At 44.7% G+C, this 27,500-nt stretch overlaps 1 protein-coding gene across 1 annotated transcript in view; it reads right to left on the bottom strand.

The window, feature by feature from the left end:
• LOC308152044 (utrophin-like) overlaps positions 1-27,500 on the bottom strand; it is a gene marked incomplete at its 3' end in the record, with an annotated part of 79,451 nt that overhangs the window by 40,179 nt on the left and 11,772 nt on the right. Inside the window, exons 2-8 of the mRNA XM_080524951.1 lie at positions 11,051-11,112; positions 9,324-9,416; positions 8,673-8,750; positions 7,409-7,501; positions 6,696-6,868; positions 5,297-5,412; positions 4,153-4,313 (exon numbers count right to left, since the gene is read on the bottom strand). Coding sequence (XP_080381077.1) covers positions 4,153-4,313; positions 5,297-5,412; positions 6,696-6,868; positions 7,409-7,501; positions 8,673-8,750; positions 9,324-9,416; positions 11,051-11,112 — 776 coding nt within the window. The remainder of the gene's footprint in view (positions 1-4,152; positions 4,314-5,296; positions 5,413-6,695; positions 6,869-7,408; positions 7,502-8,672; positions 8,751-9,323; positions 9,417-11,050; positions 11,113-27,500) is intronic.

Raw genomic sequence — 27,500 nt, forward strand, 5'->3', positions numbered from 1 at the left:
CCATTAAAATAGGCTTTTCCAGCACTCTCTCCAAGTATGGGAAGTTTGTGCCCAGGAGCTATAAAAACTCTGAGGTTGTTTAGGGACACACTGTTTCCACCTGGGAAAGATAAACCCAACAACACTCTTACAATGATCCCCAGGCAGATAATGATGAACATTAGAAGTAGAGACGGGCGTCACTATTTATCCAAAGAATATGTACTTTTCCTTCACTGAGATACAGCTACGCATATAAAAGATTGAAAATGTACTTGAACTTGCCCTGTCAGAGGCAGGGACATTTTTGGCATTTAGCAGACCCTTTATCCAAAGCGACTTACAACAAATACATTTGACTAAGAAAGTGAGTCATCTATCCGCTAGTCATAGCAGTCTCTGTGCTCAGGCCAGGGGCCATTGGCAGTCGTCGTGCTAGAAGAAGGAAGAATTGTTTTCTTTTCTTTTTTTTGACACTGGGGAAACAGTACAGAGGGATGTAGAGGTTTCAGGAGGGACAGTTAAGGTGTAGCCTTAGGAGGAGATGGGTCTTCATTCTACAGCGGAAGACATGTGTATGTGTGTGTGTGTGTGTGTGTGTGTGTGTGTGTGTGTGTGTGTGTGCGCGTGTGCGCGTGTGTGTGTGTGTGAGTGTGTGTGTGTGTGTGTGTGTGTGTGTGTGTGTGTGTGTGTGTGTGTGTGTGTGTGTGTGTGTGTGTGTGTGTGTGCGTGCGTGTGCGTGCGTCAGATGAGTCATAGCCATTCCACTTCTGCTCCAGCGGTGCTTTTCATTAACAGAACTGGAAGTGTGGAGCAAGGCAGTTATTTTTTAAGAAGCAACAGTATAGGAGTGACTCATTCTCCCCAGATACAGATAGATAGACAGACAGACAGACAGACAGACAGACCACTGGAGCCTGCTCATAGGGGGAACCTTCACGGATGTGTTGTTAAGAACTTTTATGAATGTCTGGCATGTACTGTAGAATAGGGAATTGTTTCAGCTCTCTAACACTCGCTTGGTCTATAGTTATTTTAGAATTCTTTATATTTTTATTCTCGCCTATTATTCAATTGTCAATTTTCTTGTTGCTGTTTTGTGGTCTGAGATGCTGTAACGCAGGGGTGTCAAATTCCAACTTACTGAGGGCCAAGCTGAGGTTTGTGAATAAAATCTGGGGCCAGACATTTAGTACAATGATTGAGAAGAAATATAAGCAGGCTAGTAACTGTATTAAATATATTGTTTTTGTACAAAATGCTAACTGCACAATTGCATTTGCATCAGTTTTTTTGTTGACTTTTTTGACAAAAACATGTTTACTCGCTTAAACAGACCGTGTGAGCAGTGGAGGCTCCTCCATAGAGGTGGAGGAGGGCTGGCCTCCCCAATAATTTGAGAGAAGAGAGAGAGATTTAAAAAAGCAATAATTATATTTATTTTATTTATTTATTTATTTATTTAACAAAAAACATATTTTACATTTTTTAATATTAATATTATTTCCGTTTTGTTCATAAATCTGAATTTTTCCATGGCTAAAACCCAATATTGCAATTGTAAAGCGCCTACAGGCCAGAATCCCTATCCATTTGTATTGAGGGAGGCCAGGCCTCCCCAGGAAAGTGGTTTCTCATAGAAGTCAATGTAATCCAAATTTTTTCATGGCAATATGTGATTGGCCAAATCCCTGAAAATGGGTGGGCAAGGGAGGCCTGGCCTCACCATGCATTGAATCCAGGGCTGAAAGATTGACATTTTGTTCGTCCAATCACATGAAGCCATTTTGAGAATTCGCCAGTCACTTCAGTCAAAGAAACACTCGCCATAGTGGCTACGAGTGTCCTATCAACTTGTCCTTTGCAGGACACGTCTAGAACACCCATGGCTATTATCCCTGAAAATAATAGCTAATTTTGCTTAAAATGACCTCGGAAGTCGGCGAGATTCTGGCGCGATTTATACATCGAATAGGTAGACAACATTTAGGATTTATTTAACAGTTTTATTTTTAATGTAGTCGATTTCGTTTTATTACAAGTCAATTTAATATTCTTCCATATCAAATTACTGCATTTTTTTACATTCTTTGTTGCTCTGTGAAGAAATACACTAACTCTAACCAAACAGGTCGCAGACCTGACCAAACTACATTTGATAAAGAAACTGTTACTTTTTTATATGCTAAACTTGATTAAATTGATGATTACATGTTGAAGCTGTAGAAGAAGAAGAATGAAAAATGTAGGCTAAACAAAATTGTTTTTTAACCACATAATTATCAAATTCCTGCCTTTTACACATGTTCACTGGGCATTTATATTACATCCAAATGTCATTTCTCAACTTAATTATCAGGCAGGCTCATAGACTTATAGCAATGTCATTTCTTCAGGCAGGCACATAGGCTAAGCTCTGCACAATGAATTCCATCAATCAGAACTTTCTGATTGTAGCTTACACTCCAAATAGTATGCCTTTGGCCAGCACAAAGACAGATAAGAAGAACAGGGAACATTCCATCGTGAGTGTAGCGAGCAAGTGGAAAAAAATTGGCCTCCTCAATTCTGGAAGTCACCAGCCTCCACTGCGTGTGAGGGAGCTATGAATGCAAGCTTTAATAGTGGAGGACATAGCAACAGCATGTAAGAAGTTCACAGAGGGAGAGGTTATTCAAAATTGCATTGAAAAGGTATGTGGTGTTGTATACCACGACAAGAAGCAGGCATTTTGAAATATCAGCATGGCCTCGAAATACCGTGGTTAGCTGGTTGAATGAGCTGGCCTCTGACTAACAGATCCAGCTGAAAACTAAAGCCAAGGAATTTGTTTCGTATTCGTTGGCTGCAGATGAGAGTACGAACAGGACGCGTCCTAACTATTCCCACCGTAGTTGGGTCAGACCACGCCAACTTCTTGAATATGTAGGGGTGTTTTTTTTGTTTTTTTTCTCAAACACAAACACAATCACTGACACTAAGAATAGGCGCGCGTTCCAGGGCCCACAGGGCAATGAGAGCCACGGCCGTGCCCGCGGCGAACATTGACCGTTGGCCCGCGGCACACTCAGCGCCGCCGAGTTGCATACATAGATGGGTAACCTATATCTAATCGTGCACCCCGTGTTACGTGAAGAACAAGTTACAGAGAACACCCCTACATATTCCAGAAGTTGGCGTGGCGTGGGCGTGGTGTGGGCGTGGTGTGGGCGTGGTCTGACCCAACTACGGTGGGAATCGTTAGGACGCGAACAGGACGGACACTGCCCACCTTTCCATATTCATCCGGGGGGTGGATGCTCAGTTTTCCGTCACCAAGGAACTTTTGGATATAAAAGTTGTCACAGGACAATGACTGGACAGGACATTTTCACACAAGTGGAGTGGTACATCAACGAAACGGTCCATGTCCATATTTGCATAATGCTCATGCTTCGTTTTGAAATGCCTCCAAAGGTTATACTCTTTGAAAATTGCCAATGACTCTTGACAAACGAGACACATTGGCCTCTGTTTCCCGTTTTCCTCTGTTTTATTCTGTTTCCCATCTTTCTTGAAATTGTCGATATTCATTGTCCACTTTTCTTTTTTGGCCATTGTTTATGCTAGCTACTTTTGGAAAGGTAGATTCATTTACGTTCTTTATATGGTGGCCTAGGTAGTCCATTTAGCCTTTATTAATTCTCTGATAAAAGCATGAGAGTGGACAAATATTTCAATATTTTATATGCGTAGCTGTATCTCAGCGAAGGAAAAGTACATATTCTTTGGATAAATAGTTGTATAGAATGTTGTATTGTCATGGATGTAAATTTAAACTGCATGGGCCACATTAAAATATTTGTTAGAATTTATTGGCGGGTCGGGACAAAAGTCGTTGAGGGCCGTGTCTGGCCATGACATGCGTGCTGTAACGCCTGCATTTCTCCTCAGGGATCAATAAAGTACCTATCTATCTATCTATCTATCGGTATGTTATAGCAGGCTATATGCAGAAATGTGAGTTAGCATTAGCATCTTAGCATTATCCTCTGGCTACCTGTTGGTAAGGCCTAGTCTCAAGTCCTAGCCTCCCCTTGGCATTGGTGTAACACTACAGTGTGTTACACCCCTGACAGCTATTAGCAGAACTGGGGCATTAGCATTAGCATCTTAGCGCTAACCTCCTCCTACCTGTGCAGTGAGGGCGGGGCTCTCGTCAGCCATCTTGTATCGGCGGGGCAGAGTCTCCACCTCCCTGATGGCCTCCATGGTGACGTCTTTGGGAAGGACAGCGAACAGGGACATCACATACATGATGATGGACTTCTTATCTGGCAACTGGACCGCTATGTCTGAGAGAGAGAGAGGGGGGGGGGGGGGGGGGGGGGAAATAAAAGGGCAAAGAACAGTCAAGTGATGAGGGGAGAGAGGGGAAGAGGGCAAGCGACCGAAGAAGAGTGAAAGGGAAAAGAAAAACAAGAGAGAGAGCGTGATATCAGACCAGAGGGAGAGAGAGAGATAAACAGAGGGAGAGAGATAAGAACAGGAGAGAGAGAGAGAGAGAGAGAGAGAGAGAGAGAGAGAGAGAGAGAGAGAGAGAGAGAGAATAAGGGGGGTCAGGCAGGTCAAGGCATGCTGGACTGATCAGGTCCTGCTTTGACATGGTTCAGGTCTGTTTGAGCCACAGACACAACAAAGTCTACCTGCGTCCTTGAGAGAAGTGTGCACTCCTTCGCCTATGTGTGTGTGTGTGTGTGTGTGTGTGTGTGTGTGTGTGTGTGTGTTTCTGTACCAGCGCACGAGAACGACAGAGACTTAGAACGCAGCACATGACATGGACAACAGTTGATCTGAGAGCAGTTCAAGAGTACAGCACGAAAAACAGTTTCTAACAGATCACTTGCCAAGAAGAACACAGCGCTATTTTGTGTATGGCTCAGTGTGTCATGAAGTATGTCACACCAAACAAAAATTTACCTATATTAGGATTATAGATCCATTGGTTATGGTCTACACAATTTCTACAATTTCAATGTGTTTCAACCAGTGGGAGTGGTTATAGCATAGTACCAGCTATACATATCAAATCATCAAGCTCATATTTAATATCTTTAGCGCCGGTTTCACAGACAAGGTTTAAGACTAATCCTAGACTAAAAAACATATTCAATGGAGATTGAGACACGTTTTACATTGAAAGTGTGATTTAGTCCAGGACTAGGCTTAAGCCCTGTCTGTGAAACCAGCCCCAAGTGTTCAGTATCAGTCTCTGTGGTGTTGGTGTTTCTGTTGGTTGGCTGCTTGTCGTTGTTGTCGGCTGGTAATGTATTGTTACCTTCAGGGTCTAGTAGTCTCTCGATGGCCAGCTGGTCTTTGGCTACAGTGAAGGCATGGTCCAGTCTCTCTACTGGACTGAGGCTCAGCACCCTCTCCCACCTGAACACACTGGGCCTGCAGAGACAACATCAACACGTCAACGACACGTGCATTCTAGCAATATAGTCAGAGAGAGAGAGAGAGAGAGAGAGAAAGAGAGAGAGAGAAAGAGAGAGAAAGAGAGAGAAAGAGAGAGAGAGAGATTGTCATTGATATCTTGTGTTATCCAAACCGAATCGTTACCTGAAAGAGCAGGGTAATAGTAACAGTAATTGCTTAGGAGATGAACTTACATGAGTCCATGTTAGCCTGAATCAGTGTGTCTTCCATTGGGGTAGGGGGCCTTGTGTTGAGTCAGAGAGCAGAGATGTGGGGTGTGGAATGTGTGTGCTCACTGATCCACCTAAACCCTTCCCTGAATCTAAATCAACACTGGCCTCTTTTCACTGCCTCTGGGCCTGTGTGTCTGTGTGTGTGTGTGTGTGTGTGTGTGTGTGTGTGTGTGTGTGTGTGTGTGTGTGTGTGTGGGTGGGTGTGTGTGTGTGAGTGTGTGTGTGTGTGTGTGTGTGTGTGTGTGTGTGTGTGTGTGTGTGTGTGTGTGTGTGTGTGTGTGTGTGTGGGTGGGTGTGTGTGTGTGAGTGTGTGTGTGTGGAGAGAGTAGGGGGAATGGGTGTTTCCCTTTTTTCCTAACTCCTCATCTCCCTCGAAAACACACGCGCAGACACACACACACATCCAATCTGTGACATGACGGGGGTAAACAGGGCGAGTCGGGCTGTGTACACACACGCCTAGCAGGCAGTGACCCCGTCAATGGCTGCCGTGCCCTTTCCCAAGTGACACGGCCCAGGGGCACACACACACACACACACACACACACACACACACACACACACAGGCCCCTCAGAGCAAACACAACCAAGGGGCCAAAGGGCTGGCTGGACTGGGCCCCATGGACTGGCGTTTGACATTTAGACCTCCTTACTCAACTCAACTAAGGTGAAATTAGACTTATCTAAAGTACATAGAAGTGCTGAGGTAAGCACACGCCCTGGTCACTGAGGAGATGGCTAATGCAATGAGGGGAGGAGAGTGCAGGAGGGTTTTCTTGTGCAAGTGAACGGTGTATCAACCGTTTAGGATCACTTTCTTACACTTTAGTGTAGTGTACAAAATAATGCTGCCCAACTCATTTTATGAAATAACAAATAAGAAGTATATTGACTATTCAGAATATATTCATGTATGCCCAGTAACTTAGTCTACCTTTGTTGGGGATACTTTCCATAGCCCACAGATGACCACCACACCCCCCCCCCACCCCACACACACACCATGGCCCTTCACCTCCCCCTGACCTGAAGCGGTGCAGGATGGCGTTGAACGCCAGTCCGTCTGCCCAGCTGGTGGTGAAGTTGAGCACGTTGACGTCGGGGTGGGAGCGAGTGCACTGGCGCACCCAGCTCAGCAGGATCTTCTCACTGTTGGTCTGCTGCAGGTTAGACATGATGTCCTTCATGATGTCCTTCACCTGGGGACACACACCATCAGGTCAGCAAGTAAACACACACACATAAGCATACGCACGTACGCACGCACGCGCGCACACGCACACACGCACGCACACATGCACACAGACAGGATTTAAGAGTCACAAAAACTCCTGTCACAGACGACACAATGACAGGTTTAGGAGTAAGATCCCACCCTTTACGGTTGAAAAGAAAAGAGCAGCGACACCCTGTCATTAGTGGTATGATAAACTAACTAATCCACCACAATGTTCACTCTTATTCCAGTCTTTCAGCTGGTCTGTTCTGTTCTTTTAGACACCGTGACACCATGTTTAAAGAACACATACACATCAACACCTATTCAACAGCGCTGGGTTGATCCTTCTTTACCAAATGCACCAGTGGACCGTGCACTCAACACAAACACATCTGTGTGTATGTGTCTGTGTGTGTTACAATTAATGGACTACAGTGTGTGTGTGTGTGTGTGTGTGTGTGTGTGTGTGTGTGTGTGTGTGTGTGTGTGTGTGTGTGTGTGTGTGCATGTGTTTGCTCACCTGCCAATGAAGGATAATACTCCAGATGAGACCCAGTGTCAGTTTATGGTTCCCATCGACAATGTCAGTCCCACCTATGTTTACCAGGTCCACCTGAGAGAGAGGGCGAGAGAGAGAGAGGGAGGGAGAGGGTGAGAGAGAGAGAGAGAGGGAGAGAGGGCAAGAGAGGGAGAAACAGAGAGAGACAAAGAGAGAGAGAGTGGGCAAGAGAGAAGGCGAGAGAGAGAGGGTGAGATAGAGAGAGAGAGAGGGAGAGACAAAGAGAGATAGACAAAGAGAGAGAGAGAGATGAACAAAGAGGAACATTTTAACAAAACCACTTATCGACCAGGCCAGGACACCTGAACCAGAAAGTCATTATAATCTTGAATTCATATTTGTCTCTCTTCATAATCCTAATAACACCCTTCCTTAACCCTTGAGGCTCTTTTAGGATTTCCCTACTTGCAATAATGCCAAACAATTTCCATGTGATGTTTGCCTCAGTTAGGCCACAGCTATCTGTCTTCACCACTGTGCAGTGTTAGGGTGAACCCCAAGTGGATTAAAAGTGTCTAACGATATCCAAATACTGTGTATCATAGGCGTGTATCACGTGAGAGGGGGGAAGCCATGCATGCAGTGATTATGTAAATACATACTGAGGAAAGAAAATGGGACACTGTCCTGATTTCGGGGTTAAGAAGTCAATGAGTGACCTCCCTCAGTTTAGCTATCATGTTCACCCTTGACCCCTGCTCCAATGAACCCTATCCTGCCCACCGTCATGCACACCTGCAAACCTTGCAGCATCAAGACAGAACCACTACCTAGGGGTTGAGATTGGAAGATATACGCACGCATGCACAAACGCACTCCTCTCTGGGTGGATGATTTGAGAGAGGCTGTTGACCCCAACCTATTACGGTTAGCCTCCCACACACCTGCTTCCCAGAATCCCTTAAGAAGAGAGCTGAGTGTGGAGAGCCTGTGGAGCGTTGAGTGTCCAAGGGACACCGGTTACTCTCACACACACCCTGCCATTAAAGTGGGGTGGGGTGGTGAGGGGAGTTGGTGTGTGTGGGTGTGTGTGCGCGTGTGTGTGGGGGGAGGGGGGGTCCCAAGTTCAAGCCATGAACACAGGCCATTGTACAATAGAAGACTGGGAAGGAAAAAAGGAGGGAGAGAGAGGGGGATTGAGAGAGAGAGAGAGAGAGAGAGAGAGACTAGGGAATAAAAGAAGAGAGAAAAAAAGAGGAACACCATTAAGCCTCCATGTACTCACATTGTTTTGATGTAGGACCTGGAGGACTTTGTTGACATTGTTGAGAGAGTGCACTCGAGTAGAACCTCGCTCTTTGGTCTGAGAGAAACAAGAACACAGAGAACAATAAATTCCGGACCCAAGGACACACAAAAATAATATTTTTTTAAAAAGGACATAATGTTTCACGAGGACATGCTCCAGTCCAGTTGATACAGAGTATGTTTATTTTTAAACGTACTCTAACACACTTATGTATCATGAAACCTCCGTTGGGTAGATAAGGGAAAGAATGGGGAGTTGAACTGGTGCCAATTTCAAAATCCTTCCTAGTCTTTACATACCTTAACAAGGCATTAGCACCCAATTATAGCATTAGTATCATAGTAGCGGAGAGAGCGTGTGTGTGTGTGTGTATGTGTGTGTGTGTGTGTGTGTGTGTCACTCTCGTTCTCGCTCCTACTCCCACACACAGCAGGTGTCACATGTGCTCTACTGCACCCAGACCTGCTCAGGACAACACACTTGACTTGTGTGTGTTCCACCATCATACACGACACACAACACACAAACACACACACACACACACACACACACACACGACACATCCACACACAACACATACAAGACACACACACGACACACGACACACACACACACACACACTCTTACCAGGACACTTCCTGTAAGTCCCTCCAGCAGCTCCAGCAGCTTCTTGCCGTCCTGCAGGTCTGAGAACATCTCTTTGATGGGTGTCTTCCCAGTCTGATGGACACAAAACAAAATGAGTCTCTTTCAAAATCTTGATTATATCTCCATAAGCTGGGTCTAGTTCTATGTAATCCTGGCCATAATATCGATACACAACTGTATTTCATTCTGAGAGGTCCCATGTTGCTGTCACCCCAATCTCAAATGCTAAGCATTTTTACATTTACATATTTGACATTTAGCAGACACCTTTATCCAAAGCGACTCACAACAACAACAAAGTACATTTGTCTAAAGTAATCCACTAATCCACTCTCTCTGCATGTTATACGTCTTTATATAAAAGTCATAACTGAATATATTAAAATATAACATAAGAAATGCACCATGTCAACGAATTAATTTCTAGTGACATTGGTGGAATGGGTTAAGATGGGGAAAAAAAAGTCTGCGGCCTTGTTCTAATAACCACAAAATAACTAATATAACTCACAAATAGTGAGCAAACAGGGAAGGACAGTTGAAAGAGAGGTGAGAATGAGAGAGAGATGGAAACAGAGAGACAAGGGTCGATAGGGGGAGAGAGGGGGAAGAAAGGCAAAGGGAGTGAGTTGCCCAGACTGAGGCCACCCATGTGTATTTATCCAGCTAAGACCCATTAGTGAAATAGTTTAACAAGTGTAACATATTTCTGATAAATGACCTGTTGGAGCGACGGATTATCAGATGAGAGTTAGCATCTTTCTCATAAACAGAGGGATTCAGGGATTCATCTATCAAGCACTCATTAGCAGAATGGTGTTAGCTTTTTAGCATTTTTTTTTTTGCCTGATAAACAGTATTTAGGGAGTTAGTCAGACTAATGACCCTGTAGAAATCTGCTAAACATGTTAGCTATTCTTAGCTAAGCCTTTGGAAGAGAAGGTCAAGGGCAGTACAAGGTCTCTGGGGAAGGCAATTAGATAGAAATAGTCAAAATAAAATACGGTATATGGCACAAAATAACATCCTGTTTACATGTATTCCACTAAAGCATGTCTAGCTGTTCCATTTCATTCAATAGCCTCAGTGTTGTACAGTAGAACTATTTCAACAACTGTCATGGCCCAACTCTATCTTGTTAATGTAAGCTCAGTGGGTTATGGAGATTGGCTACCCAGGGTAATTGGGGGAGTGGCTTGCCTGTTGGCGGGTATCATGAAAAGAGCTGATTACCCACCTGTGAGGGGAGAATGAGGAGATGCCATTTATGTGGGACGCTGTTTTCGGGACAGACGGAGAGAAGTCTATAGGCTACTAGATCCCTGCAATCCCTTTCCTTAGTTAACATGGTTCAATTGGAACTGTGACCTACCCCCTGCCTCGTCTTGTCCGGTTTGTCTATCCTAATGTGTGTTGTTGTTGTAGACTATCAAGTCCGTGTTGAAACTAAACAAATGGGATCCCATACCCCATCAACCTCGCTTGGACTATCCCTGAACCAGGAGAGAACCACGCCAGGACCTAAGGTATGCCTCTCCCCTCTAGCACCTTACCATCAAACTGCCAACTGAGCTTACCTATACTTTTGTATCTGGCCTCGGCCCTGTATGTTAACGAGCCGTTTCTAAGTATTTACAAATGTACAATACATGCAGAACCTGTAGGGTTGTGACATAATCATGAATCAAAGCTGCTCGTGTCATTACCTTGGAGAACTGTGCATTGATCCATTTGGTGAAGGTTTTCTTCTGCACTGCATCATGCTCATCTGTAGGATAAAAAAATAAGATTCTTCTTAGTACTTCGTTCACTGAACAAAACATCAGTATGGACTACTTTCACGAGGCCAGAAAAACACTTCAGAAGAAGGTCAAAAAACATCGGTAAAGAGGTTGAAATCAATATCAATTTCAGCCCTCCCTCCCCTCAACTGAACAGACCCACTGACATCACGTTATGTAACTGCCAACTGTAATTCTGAATTGAATGTCTTGACTAATAATTAATCATAATAAAAAAATATATATAGTGCCTTTCACAGACCCAAGGTCGCTTTACAAGGGAATGGGACAAAAAGAACAGAGCCAGAGAGACAAACACACAAAACAAGAAACAGTGAAACAGCTACATGAAAAGGTGGGTTTTAAGTGCAGTTTTGAATGTCCAGGGTTGGAGAGTCGCGGATATCCTTGGGTAGAGAGTTCCAAAGGGTGGGGGCTGCCACACTGAAAGCTCTGTACCCAAAGGTCCGGAGTTTGGCGCTGGGTTGGATGAGGAGGCCCATGTTAGAGGACCTCAGAGTTCTGGATGGGGTGTAGTGGTGGAGATCGGAGAGGTACTGGGGGGCCAGGCGATGGAGGGATTTGTAGGTGAGCAGGAGGAGTTTGAATGTGATGCGGTGTTTGACCGGGAGCCAGTGCAGACGGGCGAAGATGGGGGTGAGAAGCCTGGCAGCAGAGTTATGCACATACTGGAGCCTGTTCAGGGCAGTGTCTCGTAACCCGGACAGGACTCCAGTACAATAGTCCATGCGGGAGAAAATGAAGGCATGGATGACTGTCGCTGTGACCCAGTCTGACAGAGATGGCCGGAGTCTGGAGATGTTCTTGAGGTGGAAGAAGGCGGATTTAGTGATGGATTTGTGATTGGAATGAGAGAGTGGAATCCAGAATGACACCCAGGTTGCGGACTTCAGGTGATGGGGAGATGGAGCAGCCATCCACATGGAGGACGAGATCTCCAACCTTCTCGAGCAGTGCCGGGGGTGCCACAACCATGAGCTCTGTTTTCTTGCCGTTGAGTTTGAGTAGGTTAGCAGTCATCCAGTTTTTTATTTCTTTAAGGCAGTTGATGAGTGCCTGAAGGGGGAGCGGTGTGGATGGTGAGGTGTTGAGATACAGCTGAGTATCATCAGCGTAACAGTGAAAGTTGAGTCCATGGCGGCGGATGATCTGACCGAGTGGGAGCATATAGATAGCATATTGCTACTGGAGTCCACATGTATGTTGTATGTTGTATGTACAGTACAGGCCAAAAGTTTGGACACACCTTCTCATTCAATGTGTTTCCTTTATTTTCATGACTAGTATTTACATTGTAGATTCTCACTGAAGGCATCAAAACTATGAATGAACACATGTGGAATGATGTACTTAACAAAAAAGTGTGAAATAACTCTAAATATGTCTTACATTTTAGATTCCTCAAAGTAGCCACCCTTTGCTTTTTTGTTGTTAATAAAATAAACAATTGTTGTTGTTAATAAAATATATAATAATAATTATGTATATAACATATTATTATTAACACATATTATATTTAATATTATTATTATATATTTTATTAACAACAAAAAAGCAAAGGGTGGCTACTTTGAGGAATCTAAAATCTAAGACATATTTAGAGTTATTTCACACTTTATTGTTAAATACATAATTCCTATGTGTTCATTCATAGTTTTGATGTCTTCAGTGAGAATCTACAATGTACCAAATAGTCATGAAAATAAAGGAAACGCATTGAATGAGAAGGTGTGTCCAAACTACGCCAATCAGGAGCGTAGATGATGACATGAAGCAGACAGAGGAAAGGAGGTCAGACAGCTCAGACGGGAAGTCAGAGGCAGAGGTATCAGGCGGGCGGTAGTCGGTAGATGAGAACTACCTGGAGCGGAGCAGGCCCAGTCAGTGTGAATGCTGTACATTCAAATGAGACAGGTGTTGGGAACTGGCAGCTCTTTAACCGGGAGGACCGCATGGTAGATGACCGCCAGCCCACCACCAGAGCTCTTGGGGCTGTCAGAGCACTTGGAGCGGGTGGTCCGGTTGGGGCGGCGGGCTTGGGGCGGGGCTTCTGGAAGTAAACATAGCCTGGAGGTGTAGCCTGGTTGAGCAGCAAAAACTCCTGTGGTTTCTGCCAAGACAACAAAAATGCAGTTCTTGAAGTGATTTCATCATGTATAAGATGTGTTTTCTTATTAAGGGCGCGAGTGTTGACCAGCATAAAGTCTGCAGAGCTGTTTTGAGATACTGGAGGGGGCGGGGCTTGAGGACTGTCAACACAGACCAGGGACCTCAGATTGCCAGAGCGCACGTGGGGTGTGTTGTGATGACGTCGTTGTTTACGAGCGCCCACTCGCCTATCAGACAGTATAGTTGGAATAGCAGTGTCCGAGTAAATAAACTTTCTCCGGGAGGAATGATGCACATATGCGTGAGAGTTCAAGAGGCAATGACATCGAGACAGTCGGGAGGTGTGCAGCAGGAGAGGCGGATGAGTTCCCGAAAGGAACATTCCAGCAGCGCCATCGGAGGGGAGGAGAGCCGGCTGCTAGCTAACGTTAGGCTAGCTAGGCTAGTTACCAACACCGCTCCTGGGCTGGGAGACGCCAGGCTTTGGTTCAGGACAGTGGTGCACCAGGACATGATGACAGGACCGAGGTGGATAGATCCGTAAAACGTTAGTCCTGGTAGCGTGGTCCTGGCTTGTAGGTCAGTGTTTTCATCCACCGCCGGCGGGTCAATGGTGATGCTAGCTGACGCTAGGTTGACAGCTTGTTGTTGAAAAACTTTGAAAACTTTGACAGCTAAGCTGCGGCTGGCTAGCAGCGGAACAGCGTACAGGATGAGTACATAAAAGCACAAATGTACAATCATCATACGGGTAGATAGTAGCAGAACTACGAAAAAGACTTGGGCTGAGAAGCGGTGAAAATCACGCCAGCGCCCTCTCTCGTTCCTGTGCTCCTGACTAAAAGCCTGATTCTGATAAAATTGCAATTTGCAGCAGTACCTGCGGAGGTGGAGTGGACACATAATGGACACATAATGACAGTACTAAAAGAGAGAACAAAATGACCCGAAAGGTCAAACAGAAAAGTCAGAAACACCATGACAACCCTCCACACACACACACACACACGCGCACACACACACACACACACACACACACACACGCACACACACACGCTTCTCAGTCTCTCAAAAACATCAAACACAAATATTTCACATTCTCTTCTTTCTTTTCTTCCATCCTCACTTCTTTTTGTTACTTGCCGACACAGTCTTCTAATAAGGCCTCATTGTGTGTGAGGCAGTAGGTCAGGCGCTTTGATGTGCATGTTTTATGACTGGCTCCTGTAATGCTGGATAAGGTGGCCCCCATCCGGTGCAATCCGGCCCAATGCGGCCCACACTCTTTCTCAGGTATCCCTGAGATGTCAATCACACAGGACTGCACACACGTATCTATGTGGGTCCTGTTCAGGAAAGTGGGACTTGACTGTAGAAATGTACTGTACTACAGAGCAGGTCGAGGGAGACGTGTCAAATCTATACATTATATTTCTCTCTGCAACATAGTGAATCAGGGAATGGTTCAGTGAGCTGTGAATGAGTGAGTATGTGTGTGTATGTGTCACAATGCACATGCATGTAGCCCAGAGGAGTGTGAAATAACCACTGTGGTCGTTGTAAAAACAATGCATAATCACACACAAGTTCAAAGGTTATGTTCACCAGCTGCAAGGGTTGTTGGCTCCTTTGTTGAGGGAGTGTGTGTGTCAGTGTGAGTGTGTGTCAGTGTGAGTGTGTGTCAGTGTGCGTGTGTGTCACTGGCTCAGAGAGCAGGGGTATAAAGACAGGAATGTCCCCCGGGGAAGGTAACAGGGGAGGTGACAGGTAGGGATGCTCCGATTCATCGGCCACCGATTTAAATCGGCCGATTTCACTCCAAATGACTCGATCGGTGATCGGCAAAAATGGCCGATCGCAAAAACCATTTTTTTTTTTTTTTTTTTCCTGGGGAAGACAGATAACTGAACAGAAAACATAGGAGGACGTAACAGTATGTAAACCATGAAGGCCACGTTTATGATGTATTTTATACAGCCATATCGACTGACTTGGGCTTCAGGCCCTAACTGGGTGATAGGCCAGACCTTTACTATGCCATAAAAATGGGTCTGCGTTTGCTTGGTGCCTAATGGATCAAAACTTTTGTCTAAAAAGCAAAAAATATTTAGGCTATCCAGTCAGTTATGTATTTAAAAAAAAATCGGTATCGGTATCGGTTGATCTTGAGGAAACAAATCGGTGATCGGTATCGGCCCCAAAAATCCAGATCGGAGCATCCCTAGTGACAGGGGTAAGAGAGGACAGAGGCTAGGGGAGGGGAGGGGAAGGGAAATAATTATGGTTAGAGAGAAGAAGAGAGAAGGGGTGACATGAAGAGTTCCAGCAGAGGAAATGGAGGAGAGGAGATGGCAGGGGGGGGCGCAGAGGAGATGGGGCAGAGGAGATGGGGGGTGGTGGGGGATGGGGGGCAGAGGAGACGGGGCAGAGGATAAGCGTGGGGGAGAAAGTTGAGGATAGAGAGTAGTGTTGCATGATATACTGGTTCTATCATGATACCCTGTTTTATACAACAGTTAGTTCCGACCAAGTAATTTGATTGGACAAGAGGCATTCCATGAGTGCTGATATACAGTATAACAGCACTGGGACTTTTAACTATATGTATCACTCCGAAATTACCGTTAATACAAAGTAGATAGCCTGCAGATGTTTGTGTTCAGGTTACTAGGCAACAGTGCAGTTGCGGAACTATTTTTGGTTGACGGAGCCAAAATAAATGATTAAATAAACAAACAAATCATAATCTGTTGTCACTTATTACTGTTAACTAATAAATTGCACTGTAGAACTGTTGTATAAAAGCGATATCACACTCGAGGTCATGCTGTTATACAGCCTTCGGCCTCGTACCTACGACCGAATCTCAGCCGTGCTGATATTCAGTATAACAGCACTCCCTCTCGTGTGATATTGCTTAATTGAAAATGGTTCTATACTAAGACATTTTACCATAAATGCCTGACGCAGCATTTACTTTGAGCTGTGCGGAATATTATTATTAATATATTAAGTGTCATTTGTCTATATGCTCACAGGAGGAGGGGGGCAGTGTGATCTGGAAGCATAGCGGGTGTGTGTGGCTGGGAAAAACAATGCTAAACAATTGCACACGCATTGACAAGGAAGAGAGAAGAACAAGAACAAGAGGAACAAGAACAAGAACAAGAAGAAAAGGATGGAAGCCGCAAGTTTCGATACTCGCCGTCCTCAGCTTCTTGATAAAAAGGTTGCCAGAAGTGAAATCTGTCGTCACTTTGTTTATAGAGCCAATGATGACGACTGCGAGCCACAAAGCTTGTAAAAGATGTCACAATGCTGTGCAGTCAAAGGGAGGCAAGACGCAAGACATCTTTCCCGATAACCATCCCACCTCTTCAACGACTTAAAATCACGACAGGTCGGGGAATAGGTTTGAGAGCTGAGGATATGCGTAGGTTCATGATTCGATAACATAACACGTTCAGAGATGGAAATTGAGTTCAGCATGTCCTCGTTGAGTGTCTCCTCATCTCCAGGGGAACTGTGATTATGTGCCTTCGCCTGATGTTCCATCCATGTATCTTGCGAATTGAGTTTTAGATAGATTTAATATTAATGTCACTGTATTATTGGCCAGATTTGCAAATATAACTTAATTTTGTATCATATTGGTTATTATTATTTTGTGTTCAATCATTTGTTGTTCAGCATAGCATACTGATTCATATATCAGCTATAAAATGGATTTATTATGTTATTTTTGGTTGCCATGGTATTGTTTAAGAATCTAAGGGCCAGGCATCTTCAATGGAGATTTTACATTGAAAGTGTGATTTAGTCCAGTACTACGGCTTAAGCCTTGTCTGTGAAACCAGCCCTAAATCATGATACTTAAGCTGGTATCAGAATCAAAGTCAACATACACGATTGGTACCGTGGCAACACTAATAGAGAAAAGGGAGGGAGATGACGCAAGGTCAGAGAGAAGAATTGAGGGCAGACATGGGTGAAGATATAGAGAGATGGGAGAAGGGGAATAGCAGTAAGGGAGGAGGGCAACGGGTGGGTGAGAGAGGAGGAAAGAAGATGAGGAGAGGAAGGGGAGAGAGAAGTGAGGGGGTGTAGGGCAGAGGCCAAAGGGAAGGAATGAAGGAGGGAGAGAAGAGGAGAGGTGAGAGAGGTGAGGCCAACAGGCAATAACAGAGGACCATCTATCAAACGGATGCTAGCGGGTCTGCTAGCCTGATGACCTGGGCTGTCCTGACAGAGACTATAAACCAAAAATCAACTCATCATCAAACCTCAACCTAACAGAAGAAATACTTTCTGCGATTCTATACTTTCAAGAGAATATAATTTTTTCTTACATTAGAGCCTTGACCTGATGCGTGGCCCGCGGGGCCCACTGAGCACACTCACGCACGCACGCACGCGCACACACACCTCTCAATGGAAGACAATGCTCCTGATTCATACACATTGTGCTCCTACTCTCCACAGCCCTGGAATGCCTCATGCCTTACCAGCGCAAGGATGAAAGGAGAGAATGTGTGTGTGTGTGTGTGTGTGTGTGTGTGTATCAGTGATGGAGAAAGTGTGTGGAAAGACAGCCTGTCAGAGTCCCTCCAAGACACTCCTGTAGTCGGCTGTGGGTGATTGGTCACTGGAATGCCTGCTATTCACTGAGGGGTCCTAACTGGACAAGCCACAACCTGTCGTTGACTCTGTGGTAATAATGCATTGAGTGAGTCAGTAACTGTTTGTCTGTGCAGTACAGTCACACACATACTTGTGAGCTTACTGACACAGATATTCTGTTGTGTTCACCTAGAGGAAATCACCTACTTAAATGACATAGTGCTGAATGGAGACAGGTGGTGTGTGTGTGTGTGTGTGTGTGTGTGTGTGTGTGTGTGTGTGCGTGTGCGTGTGTGTGCGTGTGCGTGTGTGTGTTTAAAGCAGCACCCCCTCATGACAGACATCAGTCTTTATATTCCAAACCCCCACACACACACACACACACTCGTACACACACCCAGTGACAAAACACTTCCCAGGCCAAACAGTGAGTGAATCCATTCCGAGAGGAAAGGCCCTCTTCTTATCTGCCCGCCAAACAGGAAGTAGCGATTACATCAGGAAGACCCATCCCACAGGACTCCTCTCACAGCTCACTGGTTAGATAATGACCACAGGATCATACACAGACCACACACACACACACACACAGACCACACACACCAGCAGGCCTCTGCACAGGGACGTTGTGAGCCCCGGGCCTTGGGGCTGCAGCCCCGAATGTTTTCAGAACAGCCCCGATCTCCGGGGCTCCCCCAGAAAATTATGAAATAATAATAATAATTTAAAAAGCCCTGGATCTATTCATCTCTACTTCCGATCATGCATTAAAGCCCTCGAAAATAATATGATATCATTGATCCCAAGTACGTTTTAGGGACCGTCTCTGGGGACACACTTTGTGTGTGTCTGTCATTCAAACAGCAGATCTACTTCAGACACGCTACTTGGCATGCGTGCATTTTCTGTGAGCGCGCAAAGAGAGAGCAGATTGGTTAGTTGGCATCTGTTGGTAGCTAGCTATGGACATAAAAAATAAGAGATTCGGTTAGATTTTTGGTTGTCATATGCTGCTGATAGCCTTTTTATGACCAGGATAGGAGAGAAGGAGAGAGCAGAGGAGATGAGGAGTGCGACAGACAGATGAAACACCAAGAGCTACTGGAGTGGTGCCTTCTCTTATTTTCTCTCAGGGTTTTACTCCTGCTGCTGAAAATCAAAGTAGAATGAGAACTCTACGGAAGAGTATTAGGGCCACCAACTTTTTTTTTCTTTTTCTCCCGAAAGGGGGAGGGTTATATTCTGAGAAAAAGGTAAACATTTCTGAGAAAACTAATGAGAAAAAAACTTAACACAGAATTTCTGAGATTAAAGTCAGAATTTATTAGAAAAACAGTCAGTTTAGTGTTTATTGGTCCTACTGGTTAAAATGTATGACATGAATGCTCTTATCAAGTTGTACTTTGGAATTGGATTTAGTAATAAAGAAATTGTTTGTCTATCGGGAAGTGGCCATATGCAAGGCTATCGTTCATTCAAAGGGGATTTGTGGTGCAACTAGAAGTGATACGACAGATTATCTCATTAATTGACCGTCAAGGTGTGGAACTGGGATGGGCACAACGTCTACGGTGACGGCAGTACTCTACCCGAGGTCCTAATGCACTCTGGCATATGGACTTTAATGACAAACTGAAGCCATACGGAATAGGGATCAATGGTTGCATCGATGGCTATCAATGCATCCAATGATAGCCTTGCATTTGGCCACTTCCCGATAGCTCCTCCTGAACAAAGGCTATTATCTCATTTAAATCTGAATGATTTCTCCTTCTGTAAAGACCCAGTTCGCGACAACGTCGCTTCAAAGTAGGAATACTTGTTATAATAAAAGCTATTGGATCTTGAGCGTACATTTTAACCAGTAGGACCAATTGACACTAAACAGACTTTTTTTTTTTTATTCTGACTTTAATCTCTATAATATAACTCCCCCCCCCTCCCTTTTCGGGAGAAAAAAAAATCTAATACTTTTTTTGCACTCATTTTGTTTATTTTCATTTTATATTGTGAAAGCCTATGCATTTTACCAGGGGGGTATTCCACGTACGTTGATTAGTATATTCCCGATTAAAAGGAAAGCCTCCTTCAGGCAACTGTTGATTGGGATTCAAGCCTCAAGTGATTCCTCGAATGAGAATCAGGCTTGTGTCATCAATGTTTACACAAATCCGGTTTGGAAATTCTCGATTTGGGCACATGCCTGCAGTGAGAACGAGCCCAGAAGAGCCGATTGTCGAAAAGAAGATACTAGACTGGAAAGTGACAGCGCAGCGCTCCTACTTATTGATCTTTATGATCTCCTCCCGACAAGAAGTGGGCTCGTCTTGTACACTCTCTCTCTCTCTCTCTCTCTCTCTCTCTCTCTCTCTCTCTCTCTCTTGTACACACATACTCTCTCTCTGTACACACACACACACACCCTCTCTACACACACACACACTCTCTCTCTTGTACACACACACACACACACTCTCTCTCTTTCTCTTACACACACACACACTCTCTCGTACACACACACACACACACACACACTCTCTCTCTTTCTCTTACACACACACACTCTCTCTCTCACACACACACACACACACACACACACACACACACACACACACACACACACACCAACAGTCCAACCCCCCAGGTGACCCAGACCCAGTGCAGATAGGACAGAGTCATAGAAACTACAACACCCATAACCTCAGCTATGAGAGGGAAGCATCCCCGCCCCTTTATCCACACAAGTGGGGGGAGTCTGAAACCACATAGTAAGACGAGGGAGGGTTTTAACACTGGGGGCCAAAAACCAAACAAACCATGTGGGTTTCCATGGCAGCAGCATACACATAAACACAGGGGGTGAGGAGCTACATGTAGGACAAATAAAGAGACAGACCATAATATAAACATATAGCCTAGCCTGTACATTCTACAGCATAGCCACATCACTACACTACTGTTAAGAGTAGCTATGACTATTTAATTCCTCGGGGGTAAGTTATTGTTATAAAATCAAAGACTCTGATGTTAAAAAAATAAAAATAAAAGCCTCCCAAAACAGTAAACACTGCCTGGATAGCATGTGTTTGATAGTCGGTGAGAGTTGTGTTACTAACATTTCAGCTTCTATACTAATACTATTCTGTGTGTGCTTTCCCAGGTATTTTGTCATTGGGCACTAAACCAGTTCCCTTGTCTAAAGCTGTTAAGAGAAAAGCTTTCAAACAGATGTACAGATATACACTCATAAAATCAGACCGGGCTGGTGAGCTTCACCTTGTTCGGCCGCAAAAACACAGCTGTTACCAGGCCCCTCTGTTACAGCTATCTTAGCCTCACCATCCACACTTTATTTATTTATTTCACTATTATTATTATTATTATTATTATTATTATTATTATACAGGAAAATATTAATATTATTAAGTAACATTACAGATGTCAAAATGTGTTGGGCTACATTTAGATAAATGTAACCTGACTCAGTTAAAACTGGTTTACAGCTGATTCCTGTCCTGTCACAGTTAGCTTAACTTTACCATCCACCCCTGTCCTGTCCTAGCTAGCTTAGCTTCACCATCCCCCCCTGTCCTGTCCTGTGACAGCTAGCTTAGCTTCACCATCACATCCATATTTACATTTTAGACATTTAGCAGACGCCTATATCCAAAGCAAATTACGACAACAAGTAGGCCTACATTTATCTAAAGTAAATCCACCCCTAAATACATAAATCCACCCATAAATCCTAAAATCCACTTAAATCTAAATCCACCGCTGTCCTGTCACATCTAGCTTAGCTTCACCATCCACCAGTGTTTGCTACTGACCCTTACCGAGGCCTGAATCTACAGACACCGTGTGTACATAGGCTATATAAAGTAGCCTAAACACAAGCACACACACGCACGCACAGGCAGAAAAAAAGACGCACACACCAATGCACACACACACCAATGTAAACACACAGTACTGCTACTACTACAGGTAAAAGTTCCAAATACCACATATCAACATATTTACTTTTCAATCAATTACACCTTACAATCTTTCATGCACCTGCAAGTACATACGTGTGTATACATACACGCGCACACACACACACACACACACACACAGACACAGACACAGACACAGACACAGAGACACACACACACACACACACACACACCTTACCCCTGCTCACAGCTTGACGGCAGACATGCATTATATTTTGACTTTGTGGGCCGCATGGAATGCACAGAATTCCCTTAATTTCACACACATTCCTCCCCCCCTTGACCGGACACCTGCCTAAGCTTGCCCAACACCACCGTGTTGACACTCCACAGCGAGTATTTGGGAATTTGTAGGGAAAACACACCTTGTGGCCGGAAAGATTAACTCACATCCCCACTTAGTACTTTTCAAAAACAAAGTTTGTGTTCACTTTCAAAACTGAAGATAGAAGATGTACTGTATGAAGCTGGCCTAACTCACGTTTACATGACCGAAAATTCTACCCGTTCTACTCAATACGTACACAAAACAAAACAAACATTGCACCTACAAAACATTCTGTCATGTTACTCCCTCCGGAATAGGTGTGTGCGTGTGTGTGTGTGTGTATGTACGTGTGTGTGTATGTGTGTGTGTGTGTATTAATGTAATGAGTGGTAGATAGGGGTAGGGTTCTGAATATAAACAGAGCAGAATTATGAATGTTACTGGCAAGTCAGGTCAAAAGCATGCACACACGCGCACACACACAGACACGCATGCACGCATACACGAGTCAGTCTTTTCAAAGAACTGTCATGTTTTCTTGGAACGGCAGTAGATCAAACATCTACCCTCCAAGAAATACACATTAGTATTTTAGCTAGTATTTAAAACAGATATTTGACTAGTGCTGATGTGTTACCTTGGTAACTGAAGAGAAAAAAACACCTAACACAAAACTGAAAAAGTGAAACTCCCCATTCAGAAAGTGCACACACGCGTGCACACACACACACACACACACACACACACACACACACACACACACACACACAGTCCGTGTGTACATCCTTGATTCCCTGCATTGCACCCCATGGCACCTCATTCTATGTCACCTATATCTGATGTCACTGGGTTCAAAGTCACCAGGTGGAGTCCTACCTCTGAGCTTGAGACCACGCACCGCCATCTCTCCTGATCCACCAAGAAAGACGACAAAAAAGAAGAATGGAAGAAGAAAAAGAAGAATATGATGATCACTCCACGACGGAGCTCACATTCCTGACCCTCTCTCTCTCTCTCTCTCTTTCCTGACTCCTGTCGCTTCTTGACCGGAGGAGAGGGAGAAGAACAGAAGAATGTGGTGGAGGGAGGAGAGGAGAGGAGGAGGGAGGAGGAAGGGGGGGAGATACTGCCAATGAGAGAGAGAGGGAGAGAGAGAGAGAGAGAGAGAGAGAGAGCAGGGCAGGGCAGGTCCAGGGGTGGGCAGTGCACTGTGGGACATGCCGTGCTCCGCTGGAGGAACACACAACGCTCTCTGTTCCAACGCCGTCCCAGCATGCAATGGGACGGCTGAGGCCTCCCACGGTGGTCAGGGTAAGAGAGAGGGAGAGATGGAGAGAATGAGAGAGAGAGGGAGAGGTGGAGAGAATGTGAGATACAGCATCCACCTCCAACCCTGGTATGTAGTGTATCTATGTAGACACAACAAAGGATTGAAGAGAAGCAGATAAGGTTAGGAAGGAGCCATATAGACTCGGATGAGTTATCTGGCGTGCACACACACACGCACACACACACACACACACACACACACACACACACACACACACTCCTTTACATAGACAACACAGCTGCCCGCAGAGAGATTGCAAACATCAAAACATGCAAGCAATTCAAAAACATTCCAGATATGATTCATATGACTTAAGCTTGTGGCGAGACAGGTAGGGAACGTTTTGGGCTTAGGGCAAGTGGAAAGAACATATTTCATATAGGCCTAGACATCACACTAATCAACACCAGTTTCTTGACATTGCCTGTGCTTTTTCTATCTAGTCTGAGAGAGTATGACTCTAGTCTGAGCTCCAGTCCTGTCCTATGACAACCCCAGCACAACTCGCTCACGTCGACCACAAAACCAAACCGATGAAGTGTTAGATCTGACACGGTTGGCTGAGTGCATTTCACCAAGCAGTTGAGCTGCTGGCGTAGAGGAATTTGAATGGGCATATCAACACAAATATACACACACATGCGTACTTAGTACTTACTTACACAATCACACACACACACACACACACACACACACACACACACACACACACACTGAATGGAATAGCAAGTTAACTGTACTCCATCAAAACATTACTCAAGTCCACACAAACTTTCACTTCAGCATAAGCAGGGCTAAGTGTGTGTGTGTGTGTGTGTGTGTGTGTGTGTGTGTGTGTGTGTGTATGTAACTACAGTAAACTATAAGCTCCCAACTCCCTCTTTTCATCTCTAGAAACAGGAACCAAAACCTGGACCCTACTATCCACTACTTACCCAGAACAGGGACACTCTCCTGCTTCCTCCTCTGTCTGAAAAGACTACCCCTTCGCCACGGCAGCCACTTACTCATACTCACGATGGAGAGAAAGAGAGAGAAAGAGAGAGGGAAAGAGTGTGAAACAAAAACAACAAACACGGAAGAGGAAGAAGAAGTGGCGGTGGAGGAAGTGGAGGTTTTTAGGGCTGTTTGCCAAGCATGCTGGGTATGTTTACTTGGGGTGGTGGTGTGGTGTGTGGCCGTGATGTCACTCAGGCCACAGCAGGGGTGCGAGAAAGAGGGGGAAGGGAGAAGGAGAGGAGGGACAGATATACAGCTGTGTGTTTGTGTGTGTGTGTGTGTGTGTGTGTGTGTGTGTGTGTGTGTGTGTGTGTGTGTGTGTGTGTGTGTTAGGGCTGCACGATTAATCGATTTTAAATCGAAATCGCGATTTGAAATGATGCGATTAGCTAATCGCAAAGCCTGCGATTTGCCTGCGATTTTTTTTTTTTTTTTTTTTTTTTTTTTAAACCTTTATTTTACCAGGAAGTCACATTGAGATTAAAACCTCTTTTGGAAATTTGATCAGCACTCATGGAATGCCTCTTGTCCAATCAAATTACTTGGTCTCTTTATGACTTTGAACCCGGCGCTCTCAGAGCGAATTTACGAACGCAGGCATAGGTTGTGTCACGACAGTCAGTCCAATTATTATGAGACTTTGGGCTAATGTAACGGAGACAATTAGACACCACATGGCTTACTGGACGTATGATAAACGTTAGTATGTTATAATTGCGACAGGTAAGTGTACAATTTCACTATACTAACTGTACCAGCCAAGTGCATGTCGGTGCTGTTAGTCCAGCCTTAAACTTAGCTTAGCTAACTTGTAGTCTTTGAGACGGTAGCTTAGCTTAGCTACTCATGCTAACCCGGCGTTAAAGTACAGACACAGAGTTGACAGTCTCAGCAACCTGCGGGTTGGTGTTTATATAGTATAGCAGGCTTATGGATACATGGAAGTTAACTGTTCTGTTGTCAAACATGAATGTGTCCTGTATGCATAACCTCATACCATTCGATCATACCAGCCGGCTTTAAAGACGCAGAGGTTAGCCTAGCCTAGCCTTGGGCTGAAGTATGTCACAGATTCCTAAGTCAAGGTGACGTGTGTCTGTGCTCCATAGTCAGAGACCACCATTCTATCATTCATCAGTTCGACTGTTGACCGAGTCATCTAGATGTGGTCCTTTCAGTTATAGTCACAGTGTATCCCCAAATGATCATTTTAATAGCTGGATCATCTTAGAAAGTAGCCACCTGTCTAGATGAGATGAGGTTATCATATATACAATTCATATCTTTTAAGTTCTCATCCTTGCATTAGAATTAGAGCAGTTAATAGTTTGATGGTATCATGTGGTAATGCTCTCTGAAAATAGGTGATATTCATCCAATCACCTGCCAAGTATTTTTTTAAAGTACCTGCCCTTTTCCAAACAGCTTCCAATTAAGCTTTCCTAGATGGTTGTGTGAAACAAACCACCTGAGTCAGGTTAGTAATGCTCCATCACATGTTTTAATCTGAAGCTTGATTTTAAAGCAACCCAACTTTAAAGCAACCCAATGTAAGTTTAGTTCTTTCACTCGTAGCTCGGGCTGTGGGGGTGCTAGAGGAGGGAGCCTCTAAGTCCCCTGAAGACGTACAAACAAACTGCACGTTGATACGACCTTCCTAGCCGGAGATATGGCCACACTTTACAAAAACTCCCTTTTTTTTTTTTTTTTTTTTTTTTGCTATTTAAAAAAAAAAAAATCGCAAATTAATCGCAATCGCGATATCTGTCCAAATAATCGCAATTCGATTTTTTCCCCAAATCGTGCAGCCCTAGTGTGTGTGTGTGTGTGTGTGTGTGTGTGTGTGTGTGTGTGTGTGTGTGTGTGTGTGTGTGTGTGTGCGTGCGTGCGTGCATGCGTGCGTGCGTGTGTGATTTTGATTGTGTAGCTTCACACACTCACTGGCCAAAAATACGAATGTTTATGGCCGCAAAAATAATGACAGCTAAAAATGCAATTCAAAAAGGGTCCAATTACTCTATTTGATTTTCTTGCCACAAAGAATGGTCCTCATGAAATAAAATGTGAACAAGTCCCGGTTTCACCAGCTGCTGTCACAAATAGACTATTTTCCCAGACTGGAGTGCTTGGGACACAAACACTTCGAGTGATGAAATGATTTCTGATTTTTTTTCTGTATTAAGCAGGCAGTGAGGAAAGAGGGTGGAGAATCACAACTGAATGACTTGACCTCAAACAACACGCAAGCTCTGTGGTGAAAGCTCACATTGTCGAGAGATTGTGGAACAAAGTTGTTAACTTGGAGGAAACAGCTGAATCCTATAACGCACACACGCACGACACACGCCACAGGAAGTGATAGCTGTTATACTGTACATCACACACCACAATACAGAGGATAGTAGGGGAAACCAAATGACTCAGTATCTGAAACAGAAAGCTGCCAATGTAGGCTTTGATAGACGTCCACATTTTGACTGCACTGTGCAGACACATTCACAAACACTCACAAACACCCACACACACCCCCCCCACACACACACACACACTCACACACACACACACCCTCTTCCATATGAAGGAGCAGAGAAAGTCCATTTGGTCCCTAATGACCATGAACGAGAAACAACTGGACAAACATGAATGCAGAGAGGGAGAGAGAGGGAGGGAGAGGGAGGGAGAGGGAGGGAGGGCGAGAGAGAAAGCCAGTTTTGTTTTCACTCTTCCTTTCTCGATGAGGAGGAAATGGAACAGGACTCGGGACCCGGTCCGCCCGTGACTAACTTCCCCTCTGAGTCATGTTGAATTAAGTCCACTTCCTTTCTTAGTTGATCAGACCAGCTGGTTTGGACAGAAAGCACATGGCTGGACCGAGCTGGGCTGTGCTGTGCTGGACTAGGCTGGGCTGGGCTGGGCCGTGCTGGACCAGGCTGAGCTGGGCTGGGCCGTGCTGGACCAGGCTGAGCTGGGCAGGGCTGGGCTGGGCTGGGCTGGACCAGACTTGGCACAGAGTGAAGAATCAGAAGATCA

This window comes from Nansenia antarctica (assembly GCF_963989245.1).
Source record: "Nansenia antarctica genome assembly, chromosome: 1".
NCBI lineage: Eukaryota > Metazoa > Chordata > Actinopteri > Argentiniformes > Microstomatidae > Nansenia > Nansenia antarctica.